General features: G+C 40.3%; 3 protein-coding genes across 3 annotated transcripts in view; 2 read left to right on the top strand and 1 right to left on the bottom strand.

Moving 5' to 3' along the window:
• The window catches only part of LOC122866379 (hemicentin-2-like), a 480,239-nt gene that overhangs the window by 69,832 nt on the left and 383,205 nt on the right, over window positions 1–27,202 (top strand). The gene's annotated exons all lie outside the window — the stretch shown is intronic.
• LOC122866405 (ribonuclease inhibitor-like) lies at window positions 9,628–15,761 on the top strand. Its single transcript, XM_044176039.1, has 3 exons — window positions 9,628–10,583; window positions 14,924–15,097; window positions 15,190–15,761. The coding sequence occupies exons 1-3, from the start codon at window positions 10,354–10,356 to the stop codon at window positions 15,215–15,217; spliced, it is 432 nt and encodes a 143-aa protein (XP_044031974.1). The 5' UTR covers window positions 9,628–10,353; the 3' UTR covers window positions 15,218–15,761.
• chrnd (cholinergic receptor, nicotinic, delta (muscle)) lies at window positions 10,613–26,563 on the bottom strand. Its single transcript, XM_044176033.1, has 13 exons — window positions 26,468–26,563; window positions 24,601–24,746; window positions 24,139–24,183; window positions 23,929–24,038; window positions 22,137–22,292; window positions 21,298–21,407; window positions 19,966–20,166; window positions 19,545–19,656; window positions 18,809–18,923; window positions 18,459–18,669; window positions 17,318–17,436; window positions 16,894–17,117; window positions 10,613–12,611 (listed from the first exon to the last, which is right to left on the bottom strand). The coding sequence occupies exons 1-12, from the start codon at window positions 26,523–26,525 to the stop codon at window positions 16,935–16,937; spliced, it is 1,566 nt and encodes a 521-aa protein (XP_044031968.1). The 5' UTR covers window positions 26,526–26,563; the 3' UTR covers window positions 10,613–12,611; window positions 16,894–16,934.

Genomic DNA, 27,202 nt, shown 5'->3' on the forward strand with positions numbered 1-27,202 from the left:
TATGGGGACTTGCATTTTGTCTCCATAAGGAAGGTGAGTCCCCACAATGTGACTGTGTAAATTATGTCCCCACAACATTAATAATACCCGCCCACACACACACACACGCGTAGACTGACTCGTGATTGATTTCCTGTAAATGGAGAACAAGGAGGGAACCCTGAAAGTGAAAATGTTCAGTCAGGTCAGACTCCATTTTTTGTTGACAGAGCAGAAGGAGGAAAACTGAAGGCGGAGGCAGGGTGAGTGTTAATCCAACATTTTTATTATTTTACTGTCAGAGTCTCTGAGTCAGTTTTCTCCCTGTGGACTGTAGAGGAAAGAAACGTTAGAATGAACTCAACAGCTTGATTCAGCTGTGGACACAAAGTCGTGATTGGCTGAATAATACACGTTAAACCTACAGTAATGCAAGAAAACAAGCACAGATTTAAAGAAAAGTGACCAGGTGGAGTTCTGGCTGATTTTCATATACTTTGTGTGTGTGTGTGTGTGTGTGTGTGTGTGTCGCAGAGAGAGATTTTGTTACTTCCTGTTCTCTCAGTCTTGTTTCTGAGCTCACAGTCAGTGTTTCTGTTTTACCTCTCAGGCTGACTGCAGGCCAGAAGATGAGTGTTTGTGTGGAGGAAGAGGAGGCCAGAGCAGAGTCTCCAGGATCCAGCTGTCTGTCTCTGAAGAGTGACCGGTCCAAAGGTCTTTCTCTATACTTCAGTAATGAACCTGGACCCTCAGACACAAAGTAAGAGAACTGCTACCAACTCATTTTCAGTTACTTCTGCCGATGTTTTATGTTGATTTTGTATTTGTATGTTAAATTTCCTATTAAAATGTATTTGCTAACTAAAATTTAACAAATGTTTTGTGATGCAGACAAAGAGAAATCATTCATGCCATCTTCCTCTTATTATCTGTGAGAGCTGTCAGTCATCTAGAAGAGCTGTAATCTGATCTAAGAGGACTAATACAAACTTTTAAACCTCCTGATTATCAACAGTAGCAGCAGTTTGTGTATTTAGAGCATCCTGAATGGCTTTCATCAGAGAATTTATCAAGGATTCATGTGATATGAATAAAAACATCTTGGTGTTTGCAGAGTTCAGTTCAAAGGACAGAGAGCAGAGTGTCCAGGATCCATCTGTCTGTCTCTGAAGAGTGACCAGTCCAAAGATCTTTCTCTGAACTTCAGTAATGGACCTGGACCCTCAGACACAAAGTAAGACACTGTTTTACTGTAAACTGACCTGATGCAACATGATGTATTGAGGATAAAGACAAAATGCTAAAAAATGTATATTCATGATGCAGAACTATTAGTACAGATACCTTTTCAAACTAAAATCGATCTTATTTTATTTCTTCAGCAAAACACCTGAGAACCTCCATTTCAGAATTTACACTTTACACATTTGCTCTAATGGTGAAGTCGTTGTAAAGATTTACAGCTATTCAGAATCTGAAAGAATCTGCTTCAAACGTGTAATTAATATTGTCATATTTGTCCTGAAAATATTTAGTTGTTTGGCTCTTCCTCAGATCAGCTGTTACGATCCTCCAGATGCATCTTGAATCAGTTCATATAATTGTGCAACATGTGATGAAAAAGTCATTTGTAGAAAAGCTTTGCTCACCTTTATTCTGTGTGTTGACTGTTTGAGTTTCCTCTTTAACTGACTACTTGTGTAAAATATGGGGAAGAAAATTTAAGCTCAAAGGTCCACTTACTAATGATTAGCCTGCAGTTGAAAGCTTCGAAACATTAGTAAGTGGACCTTTGAGCTCAGATTTTCTCCACCATATATTGTTCCTAAAGATGAAGAACAAACATCCATGGGCATCAATTATGCAAATAAACAAAGGGACAGAAAATGGTCAAATGTAGATTTGGACCACGTCTCTTTTTTAGAATATTTGAATTTCATTTATTCCTTCGATAATTAACAGTAGAGAAGACTGATAATCTGAGTCCAGAATGGCCGGTAGACCCAACACAGTCAAGGCCCATTAGACCTGCTGAACTGAGGCGGGCAGCCCAGACTGACTGGCCTAAATACTAATCAGCATCCGTGGCTATCTAATAACGAGCATTTCTACTGATATTACGAGGTGCAACGCATGTTGTTGAACTGACGTGTTAATACATATTCTACAGAACATGGTATTCAAACTATTAGTTTTTACTTTTCTGTATTATTAGGTAGAAAATGTAAAGAAAAGGGGTAGGGGAAACTTAGTGAAAAAAACTTGAACACATTGAAGAGCAAAGCCTCTAAATGCAGAATATTAAATCTGATACAAATCTGATATTTTTCAACAACAATCAACAAATAATTTTAGTTATAAAGAAATGTCTTCACAGAGAGAAGAAGAGCAGCCATGTTTTTGAGGAGGAGCAGCCGTCCTGCTGTGCTTTGTGTCAGGACGTCCTGAAGGATCCAGTCTCTACCAGCTGTGGACACTGGTTCTGCAGACGGTGCATCACCTCATACTGGGACCAGTCTGCTTCATCAGGAGGCTCCTCCTGTCTCCAGTGTGGAAAAAGATCCAGAACAAGACCTGGACTGCAGACAGCCAGTCAGACCAGCACGAAGCACGCAAGTAAGACTGTACATCTTAAAAATGTAACCTGCTACATTTCATTTTGTTTCATTTGTTTAGGGACTTACAATAAGTGCATTCAACCAAGTGGATACAACCCATTAATTACAAGAATCATGCAAGTGCATCAACTTAATCAAATAAGCTGAACGGCTTCAAGTGATATATTTAGTTTTCGAGTTTTCAGGCTGAAGATGTGTACAGTTTCTTTTCCTGATGTCAGTGGGGAGCTCGGTCCACCATTGTGGATCCAGAACAGCAAACAGTCGGGATTTTGGTGAGCGGTAGCTGGGCCCCCCTCGTAGTGAGGGAGTAGCAAGCCGACTGGCAGTAGCAGAGCGTAGTGGACGGGCTGCTTTGACCATGTCCTGGATGTAGGATGGGCCTGAGCCATTCGCAGCACAGTAGGCAAGTACCAGCGTCTTGAATCGGATTCAAGTCACCGGTGGCCAGTGCAGGGTGCGGAGGAGCGGTGTAGTGTGGGAGAACTTGGGTAGGTTGAAGACCTGCAGGGCTCCTGCATTCAGGATGAGCTGCAGAGATCAGAGGGCACATGCAGGCAGACCAGCCAGGAGTGAGTTGCAGTAGTCTAGGCACAAGATGACAACAGCCTCCTGGGTGAGGAACGGGCTCTGAGCTAAAAATAGTACTTGGAAATAGTACAATAGAAACAGTGTGTAAAAATGTAACCATGCAGAGGTTTTGTGAGGCGAGTGAAAATCTGGTTCCTGGGGTCACAGCTTCAAAAAACCACACCTACGTGAGTGACCATGAATGACTGACTGAGCTAGCGGCCATTTACAGGGGCCAACCTGAGATGGTCTCCACCCTTAAACCAAAGCCACGTCTGGATCAACAGGTGTCTGTGCTGGTGACCAAAGAGAAAGCTCTGTTTTTAAAAGTCTCTCTGTCTCTCACCCCACAATAAAAAAATAGTTGTCGCAATTTGCACTACAACTTGCATTTAGTTGTGCAACCCTGTGTTGTAGAATGACCTAGAATCAACCTTGTATCTGTCAGTACTTTTGTAGCTTCTAAATCAATCTCTGGTTTGGAGTTTACTCTCACTCCTGTATTCCTGATTGGACGTTCAGGTGTCAGCCTTTTTTTAGTGTTTGCTGTTACTTTAGTCATATCAGAGCTTTGTTAATTTGCTGCTGATGTAAACTCAACATTTCCTGTTGCTGCTTCACGTAAAAGTTTTCCACCAGCAAACCAGCAGGAGACTTTTATTGTGAAGCAGCTACAGAAATGGGGTGAATTTGACACAGAGATTTGCAGCGCTTTGTTGCCGGTGATTTTCAATAAAAACAGGTTTACACAACAAGACGTGAACATATTCTGTAATATTATTATTAGATTTTGTTTCAAACTTTTTTCCCTTTTTTAGTGAACAGTGGTCTGTGAACGTGTGACTGAAGGAAGTGATGAAACAGGAAGTGGAACCCTCCTCAACAGGATCTACACTGAGCTCTACATCACAGAGGGACAGAGTGAAGAGGTTAATACCCAACATGAGGTGAGGCAGCTTGAGACAGCTTCCAAGATGAAGACCCTACATGTCCACTCCTTACCGGGCCAACAGAGACACATCAGGGTCGTTCTGACGAACGGCGTCGCTGGCGTTGGAAAAACCTTCTCAGTGCAGAAGTTCACTCTGGACTGGGCAGAGGGCTTGGAAAACCAAGATGTCAGTCTGGTGATTCTGCTTTCGTTCAGGGAGCTGAACTTGATCAGAGATGAGCGGTACAGTCTTCTCAAGCTGCTCCATGTTTTCCATCCAACATTACAGAAGGTCACAGCAGAGAAGCTCGCTGTCTGTAAACTTCTGTTCATCTTTGACGGCCTGGATGAAAGCAGACTTTCACTGGATTTCCACAACAATGAGGTCGTGTCTGATGTCACACAGAAGTCATCAGTCAACGTGCTGCTGACAAACCTCATCAAGGGGAATCTGCTTCCTTCAGCTCTTGTCTGGATCACCTGCAGCAGCCAATCAGATCCCTCCTTCATGTGTTGACAGGGTAACAGAAGTACGAGGCTTCACTGACGCCCAGAAGGAAGAGTACTTCAGGAGGAGAGTCAGTGATGAAGAGTTGTCCAGCAGAATCATCTCACACATCAAGACATCCAGGAGCCTCCACATCATGTGTCTAATCCCAGTCTTCTGCTGGATCACTGCTACAGTTCTGGACCACATGTTGAGTACAGACCAGAGAGGAGAGCTGCCCAAGACCCTGACTGATCTGTACTCACACTTCCTGCTGGTTCAGACAAAGAAGAAGAAGCAGAAGTATGACGAGGGACAGGAGACGAGTCCACAGGAGCTGACGGAGGCTGACAGGAAGGTTCTTCTGAAGCTGGGGAGGCTGGCGTTTGAACATCTGGAGAAAGGAAACATCATGTTCTACCAAGAAGACCTGGAGCAGTGTGGTCTTGATGTCTCAGAGGCCTCGGTGTACTCAGGAGTTTGTACAGAGATCTTCAAAAGAGAGAGTGTGATCTTCCAGAAAACAGTCTACTGCTTTGTTCATCTGAGCGTTCAGGAGTTTCTGGCTGCAGTCTACATGTTCCACTGTTACACCAACAGGGAGACAAAGGTACTGAAGGCTTTCCTGGGAAAAAAACATGTTGATTCAACCCTGGATGTCTTCCTGATGGAAGCAATGATAATATCCCTTGAAAGTAAAAATGGCCACCTGGACCTGTTTGTCCGCTTCCTTCATGGCCTCTCTCTGGAGTCCAACCAGAGACTCTTAGGAGGCCTGCTGGGTCAGACAGACAATAGTCCAGAAATCATCCAGAAAGCCATCAACAACCTGAAGGAGATGAACAGTGAGGATATCTCTCCTGACAGAAGCATCAACATCTTCCACTGTCTGATGGGGATGAACGACCACTCAGTACATCAGGAGATCCAAGAGTTCCTGAAGTCAGAGAACAGATCAGAGAAGGAACTCTCTGAGATCCACTGCTCAGCTCTGGCCTACATGCTGCAGATGTCAGAGGAGGTTCTGGATGAGTTGGACCTGAAGAAGTACAACACATCAGCGGAGGGACGACTGAGGCTGATTCCAGCTGTGAGGAACTGCAGAAAGGCTCTGTAAGTCCAGATGTGATTAACATTATAAAGCAACGTAAAGCTGAAGCCATCAGTATTAGAGTAAAGATACACACTTTACACACATGCACAATATAAAACACTATAAAAGTTTTCTTCAACTAGTATTAAACCTGCTTATTGAAATTACACTACAAATGTCTACAGAAATCATTTTTGTGTTTATAGCTATCACATTTATGAACACAAGTCTCTTCTATCATCTTCTCACTATCTTTCTTTGGGTGATGGAGGCTTGATACAAATCCAGCAGGAAAACTTGAGGACTTTTGTTTGTGCTGACTACTTACAGTGATAGAGTGGCAGCACTAAGTTTCCATAATGTATCTATTTATTGTTCTTTTTATACACAAGACATGCAATATCTGTGATCTGCTGAATTTTAAGCTTTTTCTTTATCACTTTCATGCAGTTATTGCTATTGTATTTTTTCTTAGCACTTTCTGAGCTATTTCATATGAATGACTGTTCTGCACATTTTCACAATTTATACAATATCTATAATAATTGATTTGAGAGGATGTGAGGGGGGACAGCACCCTCTTGAAGAGTGAACAAAACATCCCCCTCTCCATCCTCATTAAAGGTGCAACTTTTATTTTAGTTGTTTAGTTCCCAACAATGTTTCATATGTTAGAAAAGAGTTTGATTGATAAATAGTGAGGAAGCTCTCTCTCTGTCCCTCTGTCTCTGGTAGTACTGTATTTGAATGGACTGGTCTGAAAACTGGTTTATTCCAAAGCTACTTTAGTAATGTTCACTGATAGAGAGTGTTATAAAGCTTGTCCCATTTTCTCACCTTTTCCATCTGGTCACCTTAAAGTGAGAAATTATAGTTAATTATTCTAATTATCAGTTTGCAAATACAAACTGTCAGACAATGTGCTTCCTTTCTGCACCATTTCACATCAGTAACAATAAAGGCAAGATATGCAGAGAAAAGTAATTATTACAGTTGCCTTGAGGGTCAAAACACAACATTTCACAAAACACAATATTTTGTTACGTTTCAAGCAGGGAACTCAAGGGGTGAACCCAAAATGCAGACATCGGAGGTAGAGGAATGCAGTTCAGTGATTTAATACAAGACAAGGGCTTACATGGAAGGTCAGGGGCAAGTGGCCATGGAGCTTAAGAACGGAGGGCGGGACAGTTGCGGAGCAAAAATACCCTGGGCAGACGGCCTGAGGACCGGACAAATGGGCAGAGCAGTTCCAGAGGGCGACCAGGAAGCAGGGCCGAAGGGCGGAGCAGGTCCAGGGGGCAGCCAGGAGGCAGGGCCGAGGGGCAGAGCAGTTCTGGAGGATGACCAGACATGCAGAGCGACACAGGAGGAAGACCAGATAAGCAGAACTACTAAAGAGGCCGGCGACGAAGGCAGAACCCCTCGGGAGGCCAGCAGATGAAGCTCTTCAGGAGGTCGAGCTGGTGGCCAGTAACATTGAAGAGGCAACTCTGGAAAATTAGTTAAAGAGTAGGCTTGCCGCCCCGTATCCTCAGTCCTAATTTTTTCAAACGTGCTTCAGGGTCCCACGGGACATTTTAATGTCATGATATGTTGAAAGCATATCAAGAATTAGGCTATGTCCTTTGTTAAAGTATTCTCTTATGATTTCAATCTCCTCTTCCATCCTTTCAAACTTAGTTTAAGATTTACGCAAGGACACTGCTGACAGTAGTAAGCTAGGCTAGGCTAGGCTACACAAACCCAGGGACTTGGGTTCTGTCCAATCACAAACAAGAAGTGTTTTTCCTTTTGCGTAATCTGAAATGTCATTGTGTTTTGTGAAATATTTTTGCGTTTTGTGAAATGTCATTTTTTTGTGAAATGTGTTTGTGCTTTGTGAAATGTCGTTGTTTGTGAAATGTCATTTTGTTTTGTGAAATGTTGTTTCTTTAAATGCTGTGTTTTGTGAAATGTCGTGTTTTGTGAAATGTGTTTTGTGAAATGTCATTTTGTTTTGTGAAATGTCGTGTTTTGTGAAATGTCATTTTGTTTTGTGAAATGTTTGTGCTTTGTGAAATGTCGTTGTTTGTGAAATGTCATTTTGTTTTGTGAAATGTTGTTTCTTTAAATGCTGTGTTTTGTGAAATGTCGTGTTTTGTGAAATGTGTTTTGTGAAATGTCATTTTGTTTTGTGAAATGTCGTGTTTTGTGAAATGTCATTTTGTTTTGTGAAATGTTTTGTGTTTTGTGAAATGTTGTGTTTCTTGAAATGTCGTTTTGTGAAATGTTTTTGTGTTTTGTGAAATGTCGTTGTTTGTGAAATGTTTTTGTGTTTTGTGAAATGTTTGTGTTTCTTGAAATGTTGTGTTTTGTGAAATGTCATTTTTTGTGAAATGTGTTTGTGCTTTGTGAAATGTTGTTGTTTGTGAAATGTCATTTTGTTTTGTGAAATGTTTGTTTTGTGAAATGTTTGTGCTTTGTGAAATGTTTGTGTTTCTTGAAATGTTGTGTTTCTTGAAATGTGTTTCGTGAAATGTTGTGTTTTGTGAAATGTTGTGTTTCTTGAAATGTTGTGTTTTGTGAAATGTCGTGTTTTGTGAAATGTCGTGTTTTGTGAAATGTCGTTTTGTTTTGACCCTCAGGTCCACCATAAATTATACTATTAGGAGTCATACAGGAGTCATTAAATTAATTTAATGGGAGATGAAAAGCAGATGGAGTGATAAGATACATCAAAGATGCACAAAACATACACAAGCACATGACTGAGGTAAATACATATGAATGCAGTTACAACCTACAGTGAATTTACAGCTCATTGAACGTCACGTTAAAATAAAGTGTAGCAAAGACAAATCACAGCATCCTGTTAATCAAAATATGACACGTCTACATTACAGTCATTTGGCAGACACTTTTGTCCAAAGCCGCAATTTGCGGTTCATTATGTTGCTCAAGGACACTTTGACATGTGAGCAGGAGGAGCTCAAGTTTCAAACCACAAACCTTGTGATCAATGGCTGTGTCTATTTGTATAATAAAGTGTCAGATTTAATATACTTTATCATTACAGACTTTCTGACTGTGGACTCTCAGAGACTCATTGTGAAGTGGTGGCCTCAGCTCTGAAGTCCAACCCCTCCCATCTGAGAGAGCTGGACCTGAGTGACAACAAGCTGCAAGATTCAGGAGTGAAGCTGCTGTCTGCTGGACTGGAGAGTCCAAACTGTAGACTGGAGACTCTGAGGTTAGTTTGTGTATTCTGCTCTCATCCAGTGTATATCTACCAAATTTTAATTTATAACAGAAGTTTTAAATTTCCTTCAGCTCTCTTCTTTTCTGGGTTTGTCTGAGCTCAGATCACAACAGCTCTTTTTAAAGCATGTCAGTCTGAACAATTTGGCTCCTAATTTAGTCTGTACTCAAATTGGATTCATGTTATTGAGGAAACTATAGGATTTATCCTTCAATGTGCTGTGAAATTAAATTAATATTTATAACTTTTGTGTTGTGTCTTTTGTTGTGTTCATAAATTATATATTTGTTTATATATTATATATTTTTTGTAGAATTGTTTTGAATTTATCTCACCAGTGTGTAAGACTATGTTGAGCTACACATTTCAAGCCTGAACACATCTGAATGGATTATAAATGGATTTTTATCTGCATCATTTATTCTTTATTCAGATTGAGGTTTTGCAGTTTGTCAGAGATCAGCTGTGCTTCTCTGGCCTCAGCTCTGAAGTCCAACCCCTCCCATCTGAGAGAGCTGCAGCTGAGAGACAACAAGCTGCAGGATTCAGGAGTGAAGCTGCTGTCTAATTTTCTGGAGAGTCCACACTGCAGACTGGAGACTCTGAGGTCAGACACCATTTTTTACTTCTGTGCTGAGATTAATATGATGTGAAAGTTGTGGTGACACTAAACTGCAGACATAAGGCTGATATTAGACTGATCTACACTGAGTATCTTAATGCTAAAGTCTGTTTTCTTCTTCACTGGTTTAGTCCATTGACTGTGGCAGAGCAATGTTGAGCTACACATTTAAAACCTTAATATGACAAGAAAAATCTCCACTGGATAATTCACTCTGAACCTCTAAAACTCTTGATTTTTATCTTATATTTCACATCATGTTTTTGTTTAAATGAATTACAATAAAAATACATAAATATGATAACTAAATCATCTCTATTTCAACCATCAGACAATAACAAATATATTCTGTAATTGCTTTTTCCAACATGTTCATGAAGCTATATGATGTTTATACTGACTGAAGAGTTTAAACTGAAGAAGCTTTGATTTTATGACTCCACTATTCCTAAAAGAAATGTTGTAGATGTCTTTTGTTCACATCCTGACATATTTGGCATCTTTGGAAACTTTGGGATCTTGAGTCGAATCTTAAATCAGTTTCTGTGGGTTTTTATTTGTGTTTGGCTGCACAACATGAGTTTGTATAGATGGAGCCACTGGTGGAGCTGACAGAGGTTAAGAGGTGAAGTCACTACGTCTTTATTGAAGCAGCAGCACGATGTCATTAATATTAATGAGAGCTCTTTTTCACTTTTGTATTTTACAGTTTTGAACCTGCAGCCTGTTGGGTTCAGGTGTTTGGAGTTTCCATTTTCTAAACTTCTACTTTCTCAACCTTCTTCAGCTCTGAGCAGATTATTAAACACTGAATGATTTCAAGCAGGAACATTGTCTTCTACTGTTACATCATTTATTCTTTATTCAGATTGAGTTGCTGCAGTTTGTCAGAGATCAGCTGTGCTTCTCTGGCCTCAGCTCTGAAGTCCAACCCCTCCCATCTGAGAGAGCTGGACCTGAGTGAAAACTACCTGCAGGATTCAGGAGTGAAGCTGCTGTGTGGTTTTCTGGAGAGTCCACACTGCAGACTGGAGACTCTGAGGTCAGACACCATTTTTGACTTCTGTGCTGAGATTAATATGATGTGAAAGTGACACTAAACTGCAGACATAAGGCTGATATTAGACTGATCCACACTGAGTATCTTAGTGAGCATCTTATCTCAGTGAAGTGAGCTCATAGTAAATATTCAGAATAACAGGAAGTAGTGTTCAGGAACTTCCTTTTCCCCCATGGGCTCATACAGTGAGCATCACAAACACAACAACCTGTCTGTTCCTTGGATAATGCAATGCTGGAGAATATAATGTTAAGCTGGCTGTATAGCTGAAAAATACTTTTAGTGAGGACTACCTACCGTCGAATTTTAAGATAGGCAAGCTACACTGCACTTCAGCGCCATGGAAACCACAGTCAAGTCAGTAGAGGTTCCAGATGAAGACAAAGTAAAAGGCTCATAAGATGGTATTGAAACTGGTTCAGCCCTCTTTCACAATCGCTCCTCAACAAGCTGTAGAGTCAGCTTGGAAGCAGCAAGAGCCCATGCGAAAGCCGAGGCAGCCAAAACCAGGCTGGCCTTGACAGAAAAAGAGAGTGAACTCAAAATTGAGAAAGCCAGAATTGATCACATCAATCTACAGCGAGAAGCCGAAGCTGCCCATGCAGAAGCTGTAGTGATGGAGACAGCAGCAGCAGATATGAATAGCTCCAACTACATTAAAGAACTTGGGTTCTTGCACCTTCAAAAGAGCGCACTAAAAAGAACTGATGACTGTCACCCACCATGCCCTGCATCACTTTACACAGGCACCTAGAGAGGAGAGGGATGTTCACTACCCCTTACTTCCAATATCCCATCAAGACTGCACTGCACAGAGTGAGGCCCAGTCGCAGTTCTTCAATAGGAGACTGATGTACCAACAAAGGGGCACACGGCAGCTTCACACAGATTTGCTAAAGCAGAGAAATTATGACCATCAGCACAGTGCTGTCCCCAACAAGCCATTACACTCAGCCAACACAAATCATGACACTGCAAACAGCTGATCTTGCCTTCTTGCTAAGAACCAGCTGGTTTCCTCAGGACTGACAAAGTTTGATGACCTACCTGAACACTACCAAGCCTGGAGGGAGACCTTCATCAACCCATTTGAAAACCTTGAGCTGTCAGCAAGTGAAGAGATGTATTTGCTGATCAAATAGTTGGGTAAGGATTCAAGTGAGCAGGCACTTAGAATTAGGTCTATAAATGTCACACAACCCTTGGTCTTTGAAACAATTTGGGAGAGATTGAACAAAACATATGGATCTCCAGAAGCAATAGAGAGAGCTCTGTTTAGTAAAACAGAGAACTTCCCAAAGATCCATAACAGAGACAGTCAAAAACTCCAAGAGCTGGCAGACCTACTGATAGAACTGGATGTTACCAAGAAAGATTGGTACATGCCAGGGCTAGCTTACCTTGACACAGCAAGGGAAGTGCAGCCCATTGTCGAGAAGCTGCCCTTATACCTCCAAGACAAGTGGTTGTCTCAAGGGTGCAAATACAAGAGAGAACATGGTGTTGCATTTCCTCCTTTCTGCTTCTTTAAAGAGTTCATCTGCAGGGAAGCTGAAGAAAGAAATGAACCCAGCTTTAACCTTCTCACTCTCTCAACAAGCTCTTACAAGAAAGAAAAGTTAGGTCAAATGAAAGCTGTCTCTGTACATAAAACAAGCATACCATCATCAGATTCAGTGTCCAAAACAGAAAAGACAAACAAAACAAAAAATCCTGACAGACTGTGCCCCATGCATAACAAACCCTACACACTGAAGAAATGCAGAGGGTCAGGAAAATGAGCTTTGATGACAGAAAGAAATTCTTAAAAGAGAACAAAATATGCTTTCACTGCTGTGCTTCTACTAAAATCCCCATCAAATGCACGGCGTTTGACAGCAATAAAAACCTTGCTGCTCTTCACCCTCGTCCTGCTCCATAGTCACAGCCAGGTTTTTCCCCTTCATCAGAGAACGGCGGGGAGAGAGAGGACACAGGGCAGCCAGACTTCAAAGGCAAATCGTGCTCGGTCTGTGGATAGGAGGAAAACGTCTCATCAGCAGCTGCATTCACAGCTGTGTCACATGCAAAAAGCTGTGAGGAAGAATGGAGCAACAACTAATGTCTGATCTACCTGTTGAACCTCCCCACCACCCCAATTTTCCTATGTGGGACTTTTTTTGGGCCATGGGAAGTCATCACGTGTCGTACCAGGGGTGGCCAAGCCAGGGACAAAAGGTGGGCAGTATTATTTACATGTATGTCCAAGCGTGCCATTCACATTGAGGTAATCTAAACTATGACCACCTCAAGCGTCATAAATGCACTCAGGAGATTTTTCTCCATCAGAGGCTATGCCAAACAGCTTCAATCAGACTGTGGGACCTGAAAGCTGAAAATGGATTCACAATTTCCTTGTGATTCAAGCATAGACTACCTCCAACAAAAATGCACCTGGGTTTTCAACCTTTCCCACTCCTCTCATATGGGTGGCGCTTGGGAGCGCATGATTGGAGTCGCATGACGAATTCTAGATTCCATGCTCCTCCAGGTTGGACCTTTTTGAAACACACTCACGAAGTCCTAATCACCTTTTATGGCAGAGGTCAGTGCCATTGTGAATGGCAGGCCGTTAATCCCTGTATCTACTGACCCAGAGGCTCCCCTCATTCTAACCCCTTCCATGTTGCTGACACAGAAAACAGACGCATCTTTCTCCAGCCTGTGAATTCTCACAAGAAGATTTGCTCAAGAACCAGTGGAAGAGAGTTCAAGCCTTGGCAGAGACATTGTGGGCTAGGTGGCTGCGAGAATACTTGTGCACGCTGCAGAGTAGGCAGAAGTAGCAATCGCAGGAACCCAATCTCAGAAAAGGGGATGTAGTTCTGATGAAGGGCAGTCAGACAAAAGGAAATCAGAGGCCAACGGGAATCATTGTGAAGGCTATTCCCAGTAAAGACAGACTGGTGGAAGTCAAAGTGACAAGAAATCAAACAGTCAAGATATTCCCCAGACCCTTTTCTGAGGTGGTCCTGCTTTTCTCCCAGGAGGACAAGGAAACCCCAACAGGCTGTCCTTTAACTCACCAACCTCTTCAGCATGGGGGTCAATAACAAAAGTCCATAGCTTACTGAGGGCAAAACCAGAGATGGGAAACAGTTGCTGAGCGACAGCCTGGTCAACCCGCTGAATGGCTGCAGTCATACCCAAGTCGAAATCCAGTGAAGTAGCAGCTATGCTCCTGTACAGACTGATTAGAAAGGAATGTGGGTTAATATGTATATTAACCCATTAATAGGCCGGGAGTGTATCGGAATCAGTGTATGGGTTTCTTTTGTATGTTTTTTAGTACCACCTAGTGGTGATTGCAAATCGCTGCACTGAAGAAAAAGTGAGCTCATAGTAAATATTCAGAATAACAGGAAGTAGTGTTCAGGAACTTCCTTTCCCCCCATGGGCTCATACAGTGAGCATCACAGTGTAAAAATCCAAGTCCACAAAACAGATTCATCCATAAGTTATCTACTATTTACAGTTATATTAACATGTTTATGTTACTAATTCTTGGGTTTGAGTACAGTATTTTTGATGATTAGTTTATTGTCAACTACATATGGATGTATTCTGTCAGTAATCTTTACTCTACTGATGTACTAGAGATATTGTTTAGTATTTGCAAAGGTACTTACTTGTCTGTATTTTTGTGTTCTTTTTCAGTTTTACAAATTACATATTTTTCTCTATTAAATCCTGCCAAACACAACAACCGGTCTGTTCCTTGGATAATGCAATGCTGGAGAATTTAATGTTAAGCTGGCTGTATAGCTGAAAAATACGTTGCCTGCAACAACTTTTAGTGAGGACAGCACAAGCATGTTGTCATTAATATTAATGAGAGCTCTTTTTCACTTTTTGTATTTTACAGTTTTGAACCTGCAGCCTGTTGGGTTCAGGTGTTTGGAGTTTCCATTTTCTAAACTTCTACTTTCTCAACCTTAGTATCTTAATGCTAAAGTCTGTTTTCTTCTTCTGTGGTTTAGTCCATTGACTGTGGCAGAGCAATGTCAAGCTCCTCATTTAAAACCTTAATATAACAAGAAAAATCTACACTGGATAATTCACTCTGAACCTCTTAAACTCTTAATTTGCATCTTATATTTCACATCGTGTTTTTGTTTAAACAAATTATGAATAAAAATACATAAATACAATAAATAAATTATGTATTTCAAGTAAACGTCTACTTTCTAAACCTTCTTCAGCTCTGAGCAGATTATTAAACACTGAATGATTTCAAGCAAGAACATTGTCTTCTAAAGTTACATCATTTATTCTTTATTCAGATTGAGTCGCTGCAGTTTGTCAGAGATCAGCTGTGCTTCTCTGGCCTCAGCTCTGAAGTCCAACCCCTCCCATCTGAGAGAGCTGTCGCTGGATGGAAACAAGCTGCAGGATTCAGGAGTGAAGCTGCTGTCTGATCTTGTGAAGAGTCCACACTGCAGACTGGAGACTCTGAGGTCAGTAGAGGGTTGGAGTCTGACAGCTGATGGAGGGAGTCTCTGTAAATACTGATTTATGACTTCTGCTGTCTGTCTTCTTCTGTCATCAGCTGGTGGCCTCTGTCAGAGTGTAAGTGATCAGAAAGGCGGTTGTGTTGAGAGGACCAGCTGTGTCCTGATGATCCAGAGGTTGAAGCAGCAGCTGGTGTGTGGAGAGGCTCTGACTGGGCCATGTTACTGGGAGGTGGAGAGGAGAGGAGAGCTTCACCCAGCAGTGACTGACGGAGGAATCACAACAAGTGGAGATGAGTGTCAGTGCTGCAGTCTGAACTGCTCTGAGATCAGCTCCACTGTCAGACACAAAGGCAAGTCCACCATCGTCCCTGTGTGTTCCTCTGGATGTGACAGAGTATCGTCAGTGGATCTGGACTCTCTGCTGCTGCTCTGTCCTTCTACACCGTCTCTGCAGACACACTGAGACTCCTCCACTCCTTCTGCTCCACACTCAGCCACCTCCTCCACCTGGACCTGGACGTGAGTCTGGATTTAGTTTTTTCTTTCTTTTTTGATTCAGTCTGTGGTTATCTCTGTATTTCTTTGTGTTGCACCTCCACATTGTTGACTGATGGAGAACTGCTGTTAATTTTCACATTATACTGTATCATGGAGGTTGAAGTCAGAATGCAGAAGTCTGCAGTTTAAGTGTCATTCTCATCTGTGCTAGATTATATTTCTGTATACTTGTTCTTTTTTTCTTCTGTATGTTGGTTTTTATTTCTTATGAATCTATCATTATTTTCTGTAACAGATTGCATTATTTGCAGAAACCAGTGTGTTGACACCACTGATGACCTGAGTGTAACAACACTGTAATGAAAGTGTTAGAATTTGGATAAACTTGACATCACTTTCTCTAAATGCAACATGTTTAAAAAAAATAATTAGTGTTCGTGTCGACCTGCCCAGAGACTGCAGATGGAAATGAGCTAGTAGCTAACTCTGGTACAATGGATCTGTTCTCTGTTCAAAGATATTCAGTTTGCAAAGATATAAAACAGAAAAGCAACAAATCTTCTCATTTGAGAAGCTGGAATTAGAGAATGTTTGTTTAAAAAATGATTGAAACGATTATCAAAATAGTTGATTATTTCTCTGTTGATCGACTGATCATTTCAGCCCTTAATGTTATGAAAATCTTTCTTAGAGTCCCTGAGAAGTAGATATTTTGGAGATGCATCCATCTTGTCATCTGTTAGAAAAACATTGGGGCCAGAAGGAAGTATAAGGGGAAAAAACGTGTCAGAAAAACAATATTTGAACATTTCAAATATTTAAAGTTTAAATTAGAATTAGTAGTTATTCGTTAAAAACCTGAAGCTATTTTCAGGTATTAATAAGATGTATTTTCCCACATTCTCACCAGCTAAAAAATACAACACTGGTTCACTTGAAGCCTTTCATGTCTTTAAATCCATCCCAAATCCACTGAGATGAAGATTCTCCTGAAACTCTGCTGTTTTCGAGTTTTGAAAACTGTAGAAACAATATTTAAAACTGATTATAATGTATGTAGGACTGGATTGTTTAACCCAAAGCTCAACCTGAATGATGTATTCTCATTTATGAGTCAGAACAATGAGAAACAAAAATAAAATAAAATATGTCCGCTGACTGTAAATGTTTATTCAGACCACACAAATAAAATTTAAATAGTAATATACTGATGCAGTTATTCACTTAAAATTTAAGAAAAAACACACACAGCTGTGTACCTGGCAAAGTTGTCAAACAAACATAATGAAGAAGCAACAAACCTCTGGATTTAACACTACAGAGTAACGTGACTGTGTGTGTGTCACAGCAGGCGTGGGTTTTCCTCTCTGTAGTCGTGTGGGTCTCCTTTGAAGGGCAGATGTGGAGGGTGGTTACAGATTCCCATCAGGAAGATGATGATGGTGCCGATGGTCATCACCGGGGTAACCAGGAAGAGACAGAGACGGTCCACCGTACGAGCGATACCACTCCAGTTATCTTTCTCCTGTGAAGAGAGCGGCGGGGTTTCTTTTCTAATTTACATGTTTGATTTACATGCATGGCCAAAAGTATGTGGACACCCGGACATTACACCCCTAGGTGCTGCTGTAACTGCCTCCACTCTTCTGGTTTCAGTCTGCTAATGCTGTCATCAGCACCTACTGTTCTAAACGCTATATGATCCTGTTTTTCTCTCCGTCTCACCTCGTTGTACTCGTTCTTGTTGTGCATGTGTTTGATGATGTAGTTTGCTCCGTCCACAGCCGGCTTGATCTCTGCATACAGCTGGTCTGTCACACCTCCATCTTCCTGTGGCTTCATAACTACAAAAGCACACACAGAGAGAGAGGGTTAGTGAATCTCTGATAACGTCTCAGTTCTAGGGAACGATGGGATGAGCTCAGTGTGGCCTTACAGTATGTCCCATGGGAGACTAGGAGAATTAAGTTCAAACTGGGACACATCTGGTTGAAAAGTAAGACATTTTTACATGTTTAAGTTACATTTAATTGTTGTTTCAATATCAAATACGTTTCAAAGTGTAGTTAGTTAGTTAAGAACTTTATTGTATGTGTTGGGGAAAATTGTCTTTGGCTTCACCGCATACAGTAGCGTTAAAAACAATGATGAGAACAAGTGTCAGCAAACAACATGATTTAAAATACATAAATACAGAACAAATGAAAATAAAAATTAAATAAAATGGGAGAAAAGCTAGATTTGTATGAAATTCTATTTGCTTTTGACAAGAAGGACTTGCTATACACATGTTTGGCTTTACGGAGCTTTACAGTGAGTTTCAGCTCATTGTTTATCTGTCCAGCCACAACTTTACTGTTCTGGTTCCCTCTCAGCTCTCATAGCGTCGTTTTCAGAAAAAAAGCTGTAAAAAGCCGGAGCCTCTTTTAGCTCCTAGTTTTGGTTTTTCAGCATATTAACTGTCTGGTTCAGTCTCAATGTTTCCAGCAGCAGCAGCCAAAAAACTACCTGCTCAGCGTCAAACAGCAGACAGACACAGTTAGAGACCAGCTGGTGGACATAGTGGAGCATTTAGCAGCTAAAGAGCCAGATATTTCCCTCAGGAGCTGCTGGAGACCAAACACAGAGCTAACAGAGAGAAGACTGGACTGACATCAGGTGACACAAACACGACTCCTAATGAAGGATCATGTTTCTCTGTAACTGCTGGATGTGGAAATAAGCAACTGTTTGCTAACAAGTTCACCCATATCAACATAAAGGTGATGACATGTCAGAGTTGTGTTCACAACTTGTTTCTGCTGCCCTCAAGAGGCCAAACAAATAAAGTTGCTGCAGGTTTATTTATTGATATTATTGGACATACCTGATGCGTGTGTGGTTCGTGTCATCAGTCCGTGTCTCTCCGACTGTTTCTCGAACATCAGCTCGCTGCGGGACTTGATGCTGTAGTACTCCTCTGCCGAGGCGATGTAGCCCACCGAGCTGGATCGCCGTGGCAACGCTCCATCCCAGTTTGGCTCCGCCTCTGCGGGGCGGGACATACGCAGGATGCGGGGCAACCGCTCAAGGAAGAACTGCACAGAGAGAACAGATAACAGCAGCTTGTTTAAAGTCATTTAAAAAAACTTAAACACTACAGTCTGTACAGACTCTGCGTTTGCATAAAGATGTGTGTGTCCACTTGTGTGTATTGTGTTATGATGAGTTTGTTACCTTCTTGGTCCACTCAGACATGACGTGTGTGCTCGGTGTCCTGAAGTGCAGGTTGAGGACAACCACACAGTTCAACACCACCACCGTCACCAACACCATGATGAACATCAAATATCTGAGACACACACACACACACACACACACACACATATATAAATGTTGTTCGAGTAATTCGAGAGAGCTTTTGTACTGTAGCTAGGACTACATTCATTTTTGTGTTTCTTTGTTCTTTTATTGTTTTCTTACTTTAAATTTTATTTGTTGTTATATATTTTTGCACTGTGTTCTGCACATTCTGTCTGGCTGTATTTTCTTTTTGTGAATTACCTGAAACTTGAAAATATATTTTTTTAAACTTCACAAACAGCAGCAACTCCCAATATCACCTTGAACAACATATGTGCAAAAATAATCTTTTATTAAAAATGTTTAGTTTTTTTTTTTTTCTCTCTTTTATAGGATTTTGTTAAATATTTTAGTTTGTTTGTCACTCCTATTCTGGAACATTTGATCTGTACTAACGGACTTTTATTGTAAACAGAAAACAAGATAACTCACAGCTAGCTGCAACTCCAGGAGTAATAATTGGTTTTCCACCAAAACACCAGATTTCTGTCAGATGTTTGGTCTTTATTTGTGCACCAGACCTCCCTGATGTTTCCAGTGGTCCACTCCATGTGGTTGGGAGAGTGTGTGTGTCTGTGTGTGTGTGTGTGTGTGTGTGTGTGTTACTTACTTGACAATAAGTGGAACAGACATGGACGTCTCCGGCAGCCTTTGAGAGATCAGCAGCAGGAAGACAGACTGAGCCAGCAGCACAGAGATGGACAAGGTCATCTTCTCACCACCTACACACACACACACACACACACACACACACACACACACACAAACACACACACACCAATAAAACCAGTTTAAGAGCCCAGTTTGTGCAGGTGTGCTCTGTTTGTGTTGTTGTGCTTGTTATAAAACAAAAGAGTGCAATAATAATAATAATAATAATTTTAAGTTCTTAAAAGCTCAGTTCACTGAAACTAGAACTACCTGCATGGCCCGATGCCACTAGAGGTAAGTGAGAAAAAAAAATTGTGATTTGGTTGAACTGATCCTTTAATTTCTACAAAAGCATTTTAAGGAGGTGAATGTGCACTGACTGTCAGCGGGCAGGTAGTAGACGAGCGAGGCCAGGAAGGAGATGAGCACACAGGGGATGATGATGTTGACGATGTAGAAGAGAGGTTTGCGTTTGATGGTCAGGTAGAAGGTGATGTCCTGGTGCTTGTTGCTCTCCATGGGAATGTGCTTGTAGGTGTTTCTCTTGGCCGGCCGGTGGATGATCTCCCACTCGCCGTTCTCTGTCAAATCCAGCGAGGAACAACACAGAGGACAAGAAACAGACAGAGAATAATAGATCATTAAGCTGCAGTCAGGAATTTACTCCCTAAATTTACACTCAGACCTACCATGGAGCTAATGTAGTGCTAATGAAAGCTGGCACAGAGCCAAGAGCTGATGTAGCGCTAACACAGCAATAACACATAGCTGACATAGAGTTAATCTCATGCTAAAGTGCGCTAACATAGAACTGACATAAAGCTAATGTAGAGCTGATGTAGAACTAAAGTAGCGCTACCACAGAAGTGACATTAAGCTAATGTAGAGCTAAGTGGAGCTTACATACAGCTAATTTTACATCTTTTCCATCATGTAGGGAGAAAACATTTACAGAAAATCTATAATGTGAGTTTTTTAAGTGTTGAGTCAAACGTTTCTGAGGGACGGTGGGTTGCGTTTGTGTTGATTTTGCACTCATGACGTCAGTATTTTTAAAATCATGGCTACAGCACCTGATAGTTCCCACATAAGTTTCATCCATAATAAGAGTTGATTCAGTATTCTTCATTCTAGTCTGGACTTTTGGTTTAAAAATGTCAAACCTAGAAGATACATTTGAAAGTTTTCTTATTAATTACTTTTGTTCCCTACCCTTTTCTTGTTCCTGGTGTGACATTAAAATGCAGAAAAGTTAATATCATATATACTTTATATTGATTTCAGAAAATGATAATGATTTCAACTGTACCACCCTCTCCTACATGCTAACATTTCTCATTTTAGCCTACTGTAACATGCTGAGGTTTGCATGTTAGCTGTCAAGAACCAAAAAGGTCTTGGGACCGACACGTGCTGCAATCTGTAGCACCAAAAAAGAACCACTGAACAATTAAATAAATAACTAAAAAATGTAAAGACACTGATAACATCTCACATTGTGTTTTCATTAAGATGAAACCTCTGGCTGGTATATGTTATTTATTAAAATATCAACCAATTAGCTCCACGTGCTTAAGAAATAACTTGAACTTCTCAGTTCAAGTCAGTTCATGTGGTACTCAACCTATAACTCTGTTTGTGTGTGTGTGTGTGTGTGTGTGTGTGTGTTTGAGAAAGAGAAAGAGAAAGACAGAGATTGGGAGGACGCGTACCCGTAAAGCTAGCAGGGTCAATGATGATCCACTCCACCGTCCATTTGCTGGTTTCGTCTGCCTCTTCCTTCAGCAGCATCCTGATCTCTTTGGCATTGTAGGTCAGAGAGCTGCAAAGCAACATGGGAAATGGAGTATAGAATCAAATTCAATAAGCATCATCCAGAGGAAAACGTCGGGAAAAGCCATGATGCATTTGCTGAAAAAATCTTTCAGGTTCATATAAACAAAATGACACATTTGCATGAAAAACAAAGTGTTTATTCACACATGTGCCACTGCTGCACAAACGTCTGCCGTTGGTCTAAACTATCATGTGATTATTTGTGATTTCTTGGGTAAAAAGTATTTGTTTACACCTCCTTGCTATTATCTTGCTCTTGATTCGTGGTTTGGAAGCTCAGCTTTCTGACATTTTTTGTGGACTTCTGTGCATTTATGATCAAACAACCAACATCTAAATCCTGATATTTTTCTCAGTCAGTATCTTCACACTTCATTATTCCGCTCTGTAATCTGTTGTCTAGCTTTTAAACAATATTCTAAAAAAATTACATATTATTTTGACAACTATATCCAAATACAGTCATAATCAGAGAAAACACATTCCTGTTACAACATGCAGTATTATAAGTTGAGTATTTAAAGGATATTTGGACACATAAGCATTGACATTTTCCCACAAAATAAACATGTTTTTAGTTTTTTAACAAATTAAGATTCACCTCACACAAGTGTCCTATTTCAGATAAGTTTATCAGTGTTTTAAGTGTACCACAGCCTTTATGTAAAGCTGTACACCAGACAATACATGATGCAGTCTGGTTTGAGCTCCTTACGTGAATTTGAGTGTGCAGTTCTGCCAGTCGAAGGGGAAGTAGTTGACGTTGATGGAGCAGGAGGAGCGGAAGATGGCGGGAGGTAACCAGTAGCAGAGACCAGTATAATCCACCAGTACGTTACTGTAGTAGGCCACCTGGAACTGGGCGTCATTACTGGCGGAGAGAGAAGGCAGGTAGGATTACAACTCACAGTGGAGTTACAGGAGAGGTCGAACTAAATACAAATATACTTATACTTACAGTACTTATAAATATAAGTACTGTACTGACAAAACAATCTCAACTCAAGGTCCATTTAGTAGCTGTTCTGGAGCTTTAGATCATATCACATGATTTTCACCAGCAGATGGAGTTTGCATGGATGGGGAATTCTTAAAGTGCTCAGTAAAAAAAAGGAAACTTGGACATCTACAATTCAATGACAACTGGGCAAACTATCTGCTGATTAAGATAATTTGATGTGATCGAAAGCTCCAGAGCAGCTATTAAATGGACCCAGAGGTGAGATTGTTGTCTGATGAGTGTGTCTCTTCCTAAATTTCTGCAAGCTCTGTTAAAAAGTGACACCATGAGTTCTTGCAGTCGGAGTTTCCCACAAGCACTTGAACACACCACCAAGCAAAAAGTTTCTAAACAGCACCTGCTCTCACTTCATGATCCCGCAATGATGAAACAAAATGTGACAAAACTAAAACTGCACCCCACTGACCGATTACAAGCACGTTTCAAGTCAAAAGTCAAAAATTGATTTTCATGCAGTAGCCATTAAGACATTTAACCCATCTTCAAGACAAGATTAGACTCTCTGACCATGCAGAGCTGTATAAGTAATCACAAGAACCTTGAATTGGAACTTGAATTTGATGGGGAGTCAGTGAAGAGAAATCAAAATTGGTGTAACACCATTTGGAGGACCTGGTCTAAAGCTCTGCAGCAGCATTTTGGACCATTTGTAGACGATCCAGTGATGTTTTGCTGAGGCAGGTGAAGAGGGAGTTACAATAGTCGAGACGGGACGAGGTAAAAGTGTGAATTATCATTTCCATCTCTGATTGAGTTTTGCAACGTTTCTCAGCTGGAAAAAAACAGGAATGATTCATGCTGGTCCAGAGTCAGAACCTGGTCCATAGTGACACCAAAATTTCTTGGGGAGGATTTAGCAGAAGAGGAAAGAGAACAGAGACCTTCTATTACCTTAGAAACAAGACTGGGTGGAGCAGAAATAAAAACTTCAGTTTGTCGGCATTGAGCTAAAGAAAATCATCTGCCATCCAGTCTTTTTTTATATAGAGTTTAGGCAGTTATTTAAAACAGAGCTACATTTTGAGGCATACATTAGATGTATAGTTGAATATCATCTGTGTAACAGTGATTTAAAGTGTCTTATTATCTGCCCAAGGGGAAACATATGAAAGGCAAACGAAGAGGACCCAGGACAGAGCCTTGGGGAACACCACAAAACAGAGTTTCAGATAAAGAAGCACTGTGCCTCCCAATTTATGTTTTTATATTTAAATAAAATCACAACTGTATTAATTGCTCTTGCATTTCTTAAGTTGCCTTTGCTATTAAACATTACAGACCATTTCACATGCACAAGCATGCACTTTCACTCGAAAGGATTATTCTGAGTTTGGAAATATGAAAAGAGAGTCCAACAATTACTTCTCAGTGCAATTTTGGGCTGCCAACTCTTTAAAATAATAAATGTGTTCATTACAGATGCTACAGGTTGGAAGGTTTTCTGTCTCCACACATGTAAATAAATAAGAAGAAAACTGAATCTCACTTGTTTTCCAGCACGATCTCCGGCAGCCACACCATGCTGGTGGGCAGACGAAGCATCTCGATGCCATCAAACTCTGTCGTATTCCACGACAGCCGGTAATCGGTCCACGTCTATAACCACACACACATCGATAGTTATTGGAAATAAAGCAGTCAGGAAGAAAAAGTTGCCTTGAATGTAAAGTGAAAGAGTTGACTGTCATTTACTTACGTGATCTATCCAAACATTCGTCAGCAGTGTCTCATCTACTTCTTTCTACAAATGAAGGAGAACAAAGATTAGAAGAGGTCCAACTATTCATCCTGCCCTCCTCTGATTTCTTCACCTTGTAAAACTTGTACTCTGTTGAAAGATAAACTGGAGGATCAAAACAATGCTTTTAATAGTTTCAATTGATGATTAACTATACTTAAATCCTGGGTGAGACTCCTCCATAACAACTGACACAGGCAGCACAACAGGCTATTTTTGTTACATGGTAATCAAAAGGATTACTGAGACTAAAAAAAAAAGAAACATATGCTTTCCCCCAAAGTAAAAAAATGTAAAAGTATTCTTTTGGTATCAGTACCTGCAGGAATATCAGAATTGTCACAGCAGAGGTACATATTGAGCTTCACTTCAAAGGATAATTTTCCTGGCAAACTACGCACACACACACACACACTGTACCAGAGAGATGAGGTTGGAGAGTGTGAGTGCAAGATAAACGTCGACGGCGTCCTGCTGCCTTTTAACGGGACGAAGCTCTTTGTTGTAACCTTGCTCTTTTATCAGGTAGTTGATCAGACGCTCCTCCTCGTTCCTGCCCCAGCACTCTGACACACACACACACACACATTTTAACACTTGGTAAGTTCACATTTAAGTCAACACAACGTATGTATTTTTTCAATTAGACATAATGAACTACTAGAGTCATGAATCCACAAAATTTGTACTTAAGTATAAAAGTGAAAGTCCTCAGTATAACATATAATAATGTAACGATAGAGCCCATTTTCGCTACATAATTTTAGATTATTATTGATGCAGTAACATGTAAGATGCATTTTAATATTGTAGCTGGCTGCAGCAAATTTATTAATTTATACTGTTGGGTGGTTTAATTTACTGTATAACAATGCACCGTATTTTATTAGCTCATTACCGGCTTATAAAATCTTCATCTGCAAAGTAACTAGTAACTACAGGTACCTAACAAATGCAGTGGAGTAAAAAGTACAATATTTCCCTCTGAGATAAAACACTCAAGTAAAGTACAAGTAACTCAGCATTTTTAAGTGGTGGAAAGTAATTAAGTACATTTACTCAAGTTCAATTCTGACACATGATATATATATATATATAGTACATGCAACTGAAGGAAATACAACTAAATCTTCCTTTAAGTGTGCATGAAAACAGTTATTACAAATATTTCCATTAACTGACTTAATGTTTAATGTAAAAAAAAAAAGAAACATGTTCTTAGGGTCCAAGTTTTCACTTTTAAATCAGGTGTTTATGTTTATGTGTGACATAAATATACTGTAAATAAAGTATTCCTTAGCACTCACACCCACACACACACACACACAGGAAAACAAACAGGGTCTGTGTGTGTGTGAATACTTTCATGCCGGTCATATTTCATCATGGCAGCTGCTCTGTGGTTCAGAATACACCACCAGCCATCTAACACAGACAGCAACACTTGTAGTTTACCACACAGCCATGTTGGTTTGATTTCATTCTCACATATATTGACTTTTCATGAAGCCAAAGTCCAGTCAGGGTCGTCCACTGATCTGATAAGATGGAGGTTCCTCACAGCTACTGTAAAAACACCAACTGTTTTCATTTTATCTTGTAATTTTAGTTTTTTTTTTAGTTAAACATCTTATTTTTGAGAACTAATTCTTCATTTAAAGGACTAATGTAGTGCTGAAACTAATGATTATTTTCATTATCAATTAATCTGTAGATTGTTTTCACAATTAACTGATAAATCGTTTGGTTTATAAAACATACAGGCTGATATATTCAAACTCTTTGTTTTGTCCAACTGTTGTAAAAAACTAAGACAACTATTAAATATTTTCATTTGAGAAGCTGAACAGTCAATTTTTGGCACTTGTGCTTTTAAAAAAGGACTTAAAACAATGAATCAATTATCAAAATTGTTACAGATTAATTTTCTGTCAGTCGACTAATTGATTATTTGACTAATTGTTTCAGCTGTAGACTAATGACAGTTTATATAGTTTCACTTAGAAGAGCTGCAAACACAACTTTTCAGTGGAGAGTCCCGTGTTACATGCTGTTAAAGAGGATTTTCTACCCTGGTAAGAAAATAATTGAGGGGAAAAGTGAAGAAAATCTTTTAGCCGAGATATTTACAACCGACACCAAATATTTGCAGCTTTAATACTAAAATAGTCAGTTTGTGCCTTCAAAAACGCATGTCAGCTGAACTTTAGCTCATGTGGTAACTCAAACTTTGGGTGAAAGTTTGGATAATTTTACAACACAACAACAACAACCAACATTGACTCACCAGATGAGAGCAGAGTGAGCAGGAACACGGTGCCCAGTGCTGCATGCTGAAGCTTCATGGCTGACTGGAGGTGAGAAGCCCGGCGTCCTCTTACCCACCGACCTCAAGACCGAGTGACAGACAGGCAGCAGCTGCAGAAACACAGAGGAGAGAAAATAGAAAACACACAGAGGAGGCCTGAACAGCCGGCTGCCATCTCCTCCACTCTGTACAGGAAACAGAGAGAGGAGGGGGGGTCAGATACAGTAATATCATAACAAAGATCTGAACTTGTGATTTAAATTTACATGTTAAACTGTTTTTACAGGGTTACTTTTTCCAAAGAGAAGGCAATAAACCACCAAGTCATAAGAGATGAGAGAAATATCACAGCAGATCACTATAAACCACTACTAGAAAATCACTACTGGATAAGACTTCAAAAAGCACGCGCTTTATCAGAAGTGTTTTTCGGTTTTACAAGAGAAAAGACTTCAAGGATGAAGACTTGTCTGTCAAATGGAGGTCTGGTTAACCGTCCCACCTCTGTTAAAGAGCAGTGCGCAGTCGCTTCCCTGAGCTATTTAGAAGCAACCTGGTCTAAATTTTAAACTCAGAGACACAATTGAAGTGATTTTTGTAAATGTAGAAAGGGAGAATCTAAACACTAATTTGGGGTGTTTAATACTCTGGTGCAATATACTCTGTTTTCAGTTTAATTTATTATAAATTATATTATAATTATATATTATATTT

This window comes from Siniperca chuatsi, linkage group LG19 (genome assembly GCF_020085105.1).
Source record: "Siniperca chuatsi isolate FFG_IHB_CAS linkage group LG19, ASM2008510v1, whole genome shotgun sequence".
NCBI classification, from domain to species: domain Eukaryota; kingdom Metazoa; phylum Chordata; class Actinopteri; order Centrarchiformes; family Sinipercidae; genus Siniperca; species Siniperca chuatsi.

Excerpts from the sequence above, each read along its gene's own strand:
- LOC122866405 (XM_044176039.1), top strand. The coding sequence starts at position 10,354 with ATGATTTCAAGCAGGAACATTGTCTTCTACTGTTACATCATTTATTCT. Across the intron at positions 10,584-14,923 it reads TGCAGACTGGAGACTCTGAG|ATTGAGTCGCTGCAGTTTGT; the intron begins GTCAGACACCAT and ends TTCTTTATTCAG. Across the intron at positions 15,098-15,189 it reads TGCAGACTGGAGACTCTGAG|CTGGTGGCCTCTGTCAGAGT; the intron begins GTCAGTAGAGGG and ends TTCTGTCATCAG.
- chrnd (XM_044176033.1), bottom strand. The coding sequence starts at position 26,525 with ATGAAGCTTCAGCATGCAGCACTGGGCACCGTGTTCCTGCTCACTCTG. Across the intron at positions 24,184-24,600 it reads TCTCCAACCTCATCTCTCTG|AAAGAAGTAGATGAGACACT; the intron begins GTACAGTGTGTG and ends CTTCATTTGTAG. Across the intron at positions 24,039-24,138 it reads CGAATGTTTGGATAGATCAC|ACGTGGACCGATTACCGGCT; the intron begins GTAAGTAAATGA and ends GTGTGGTTATAG.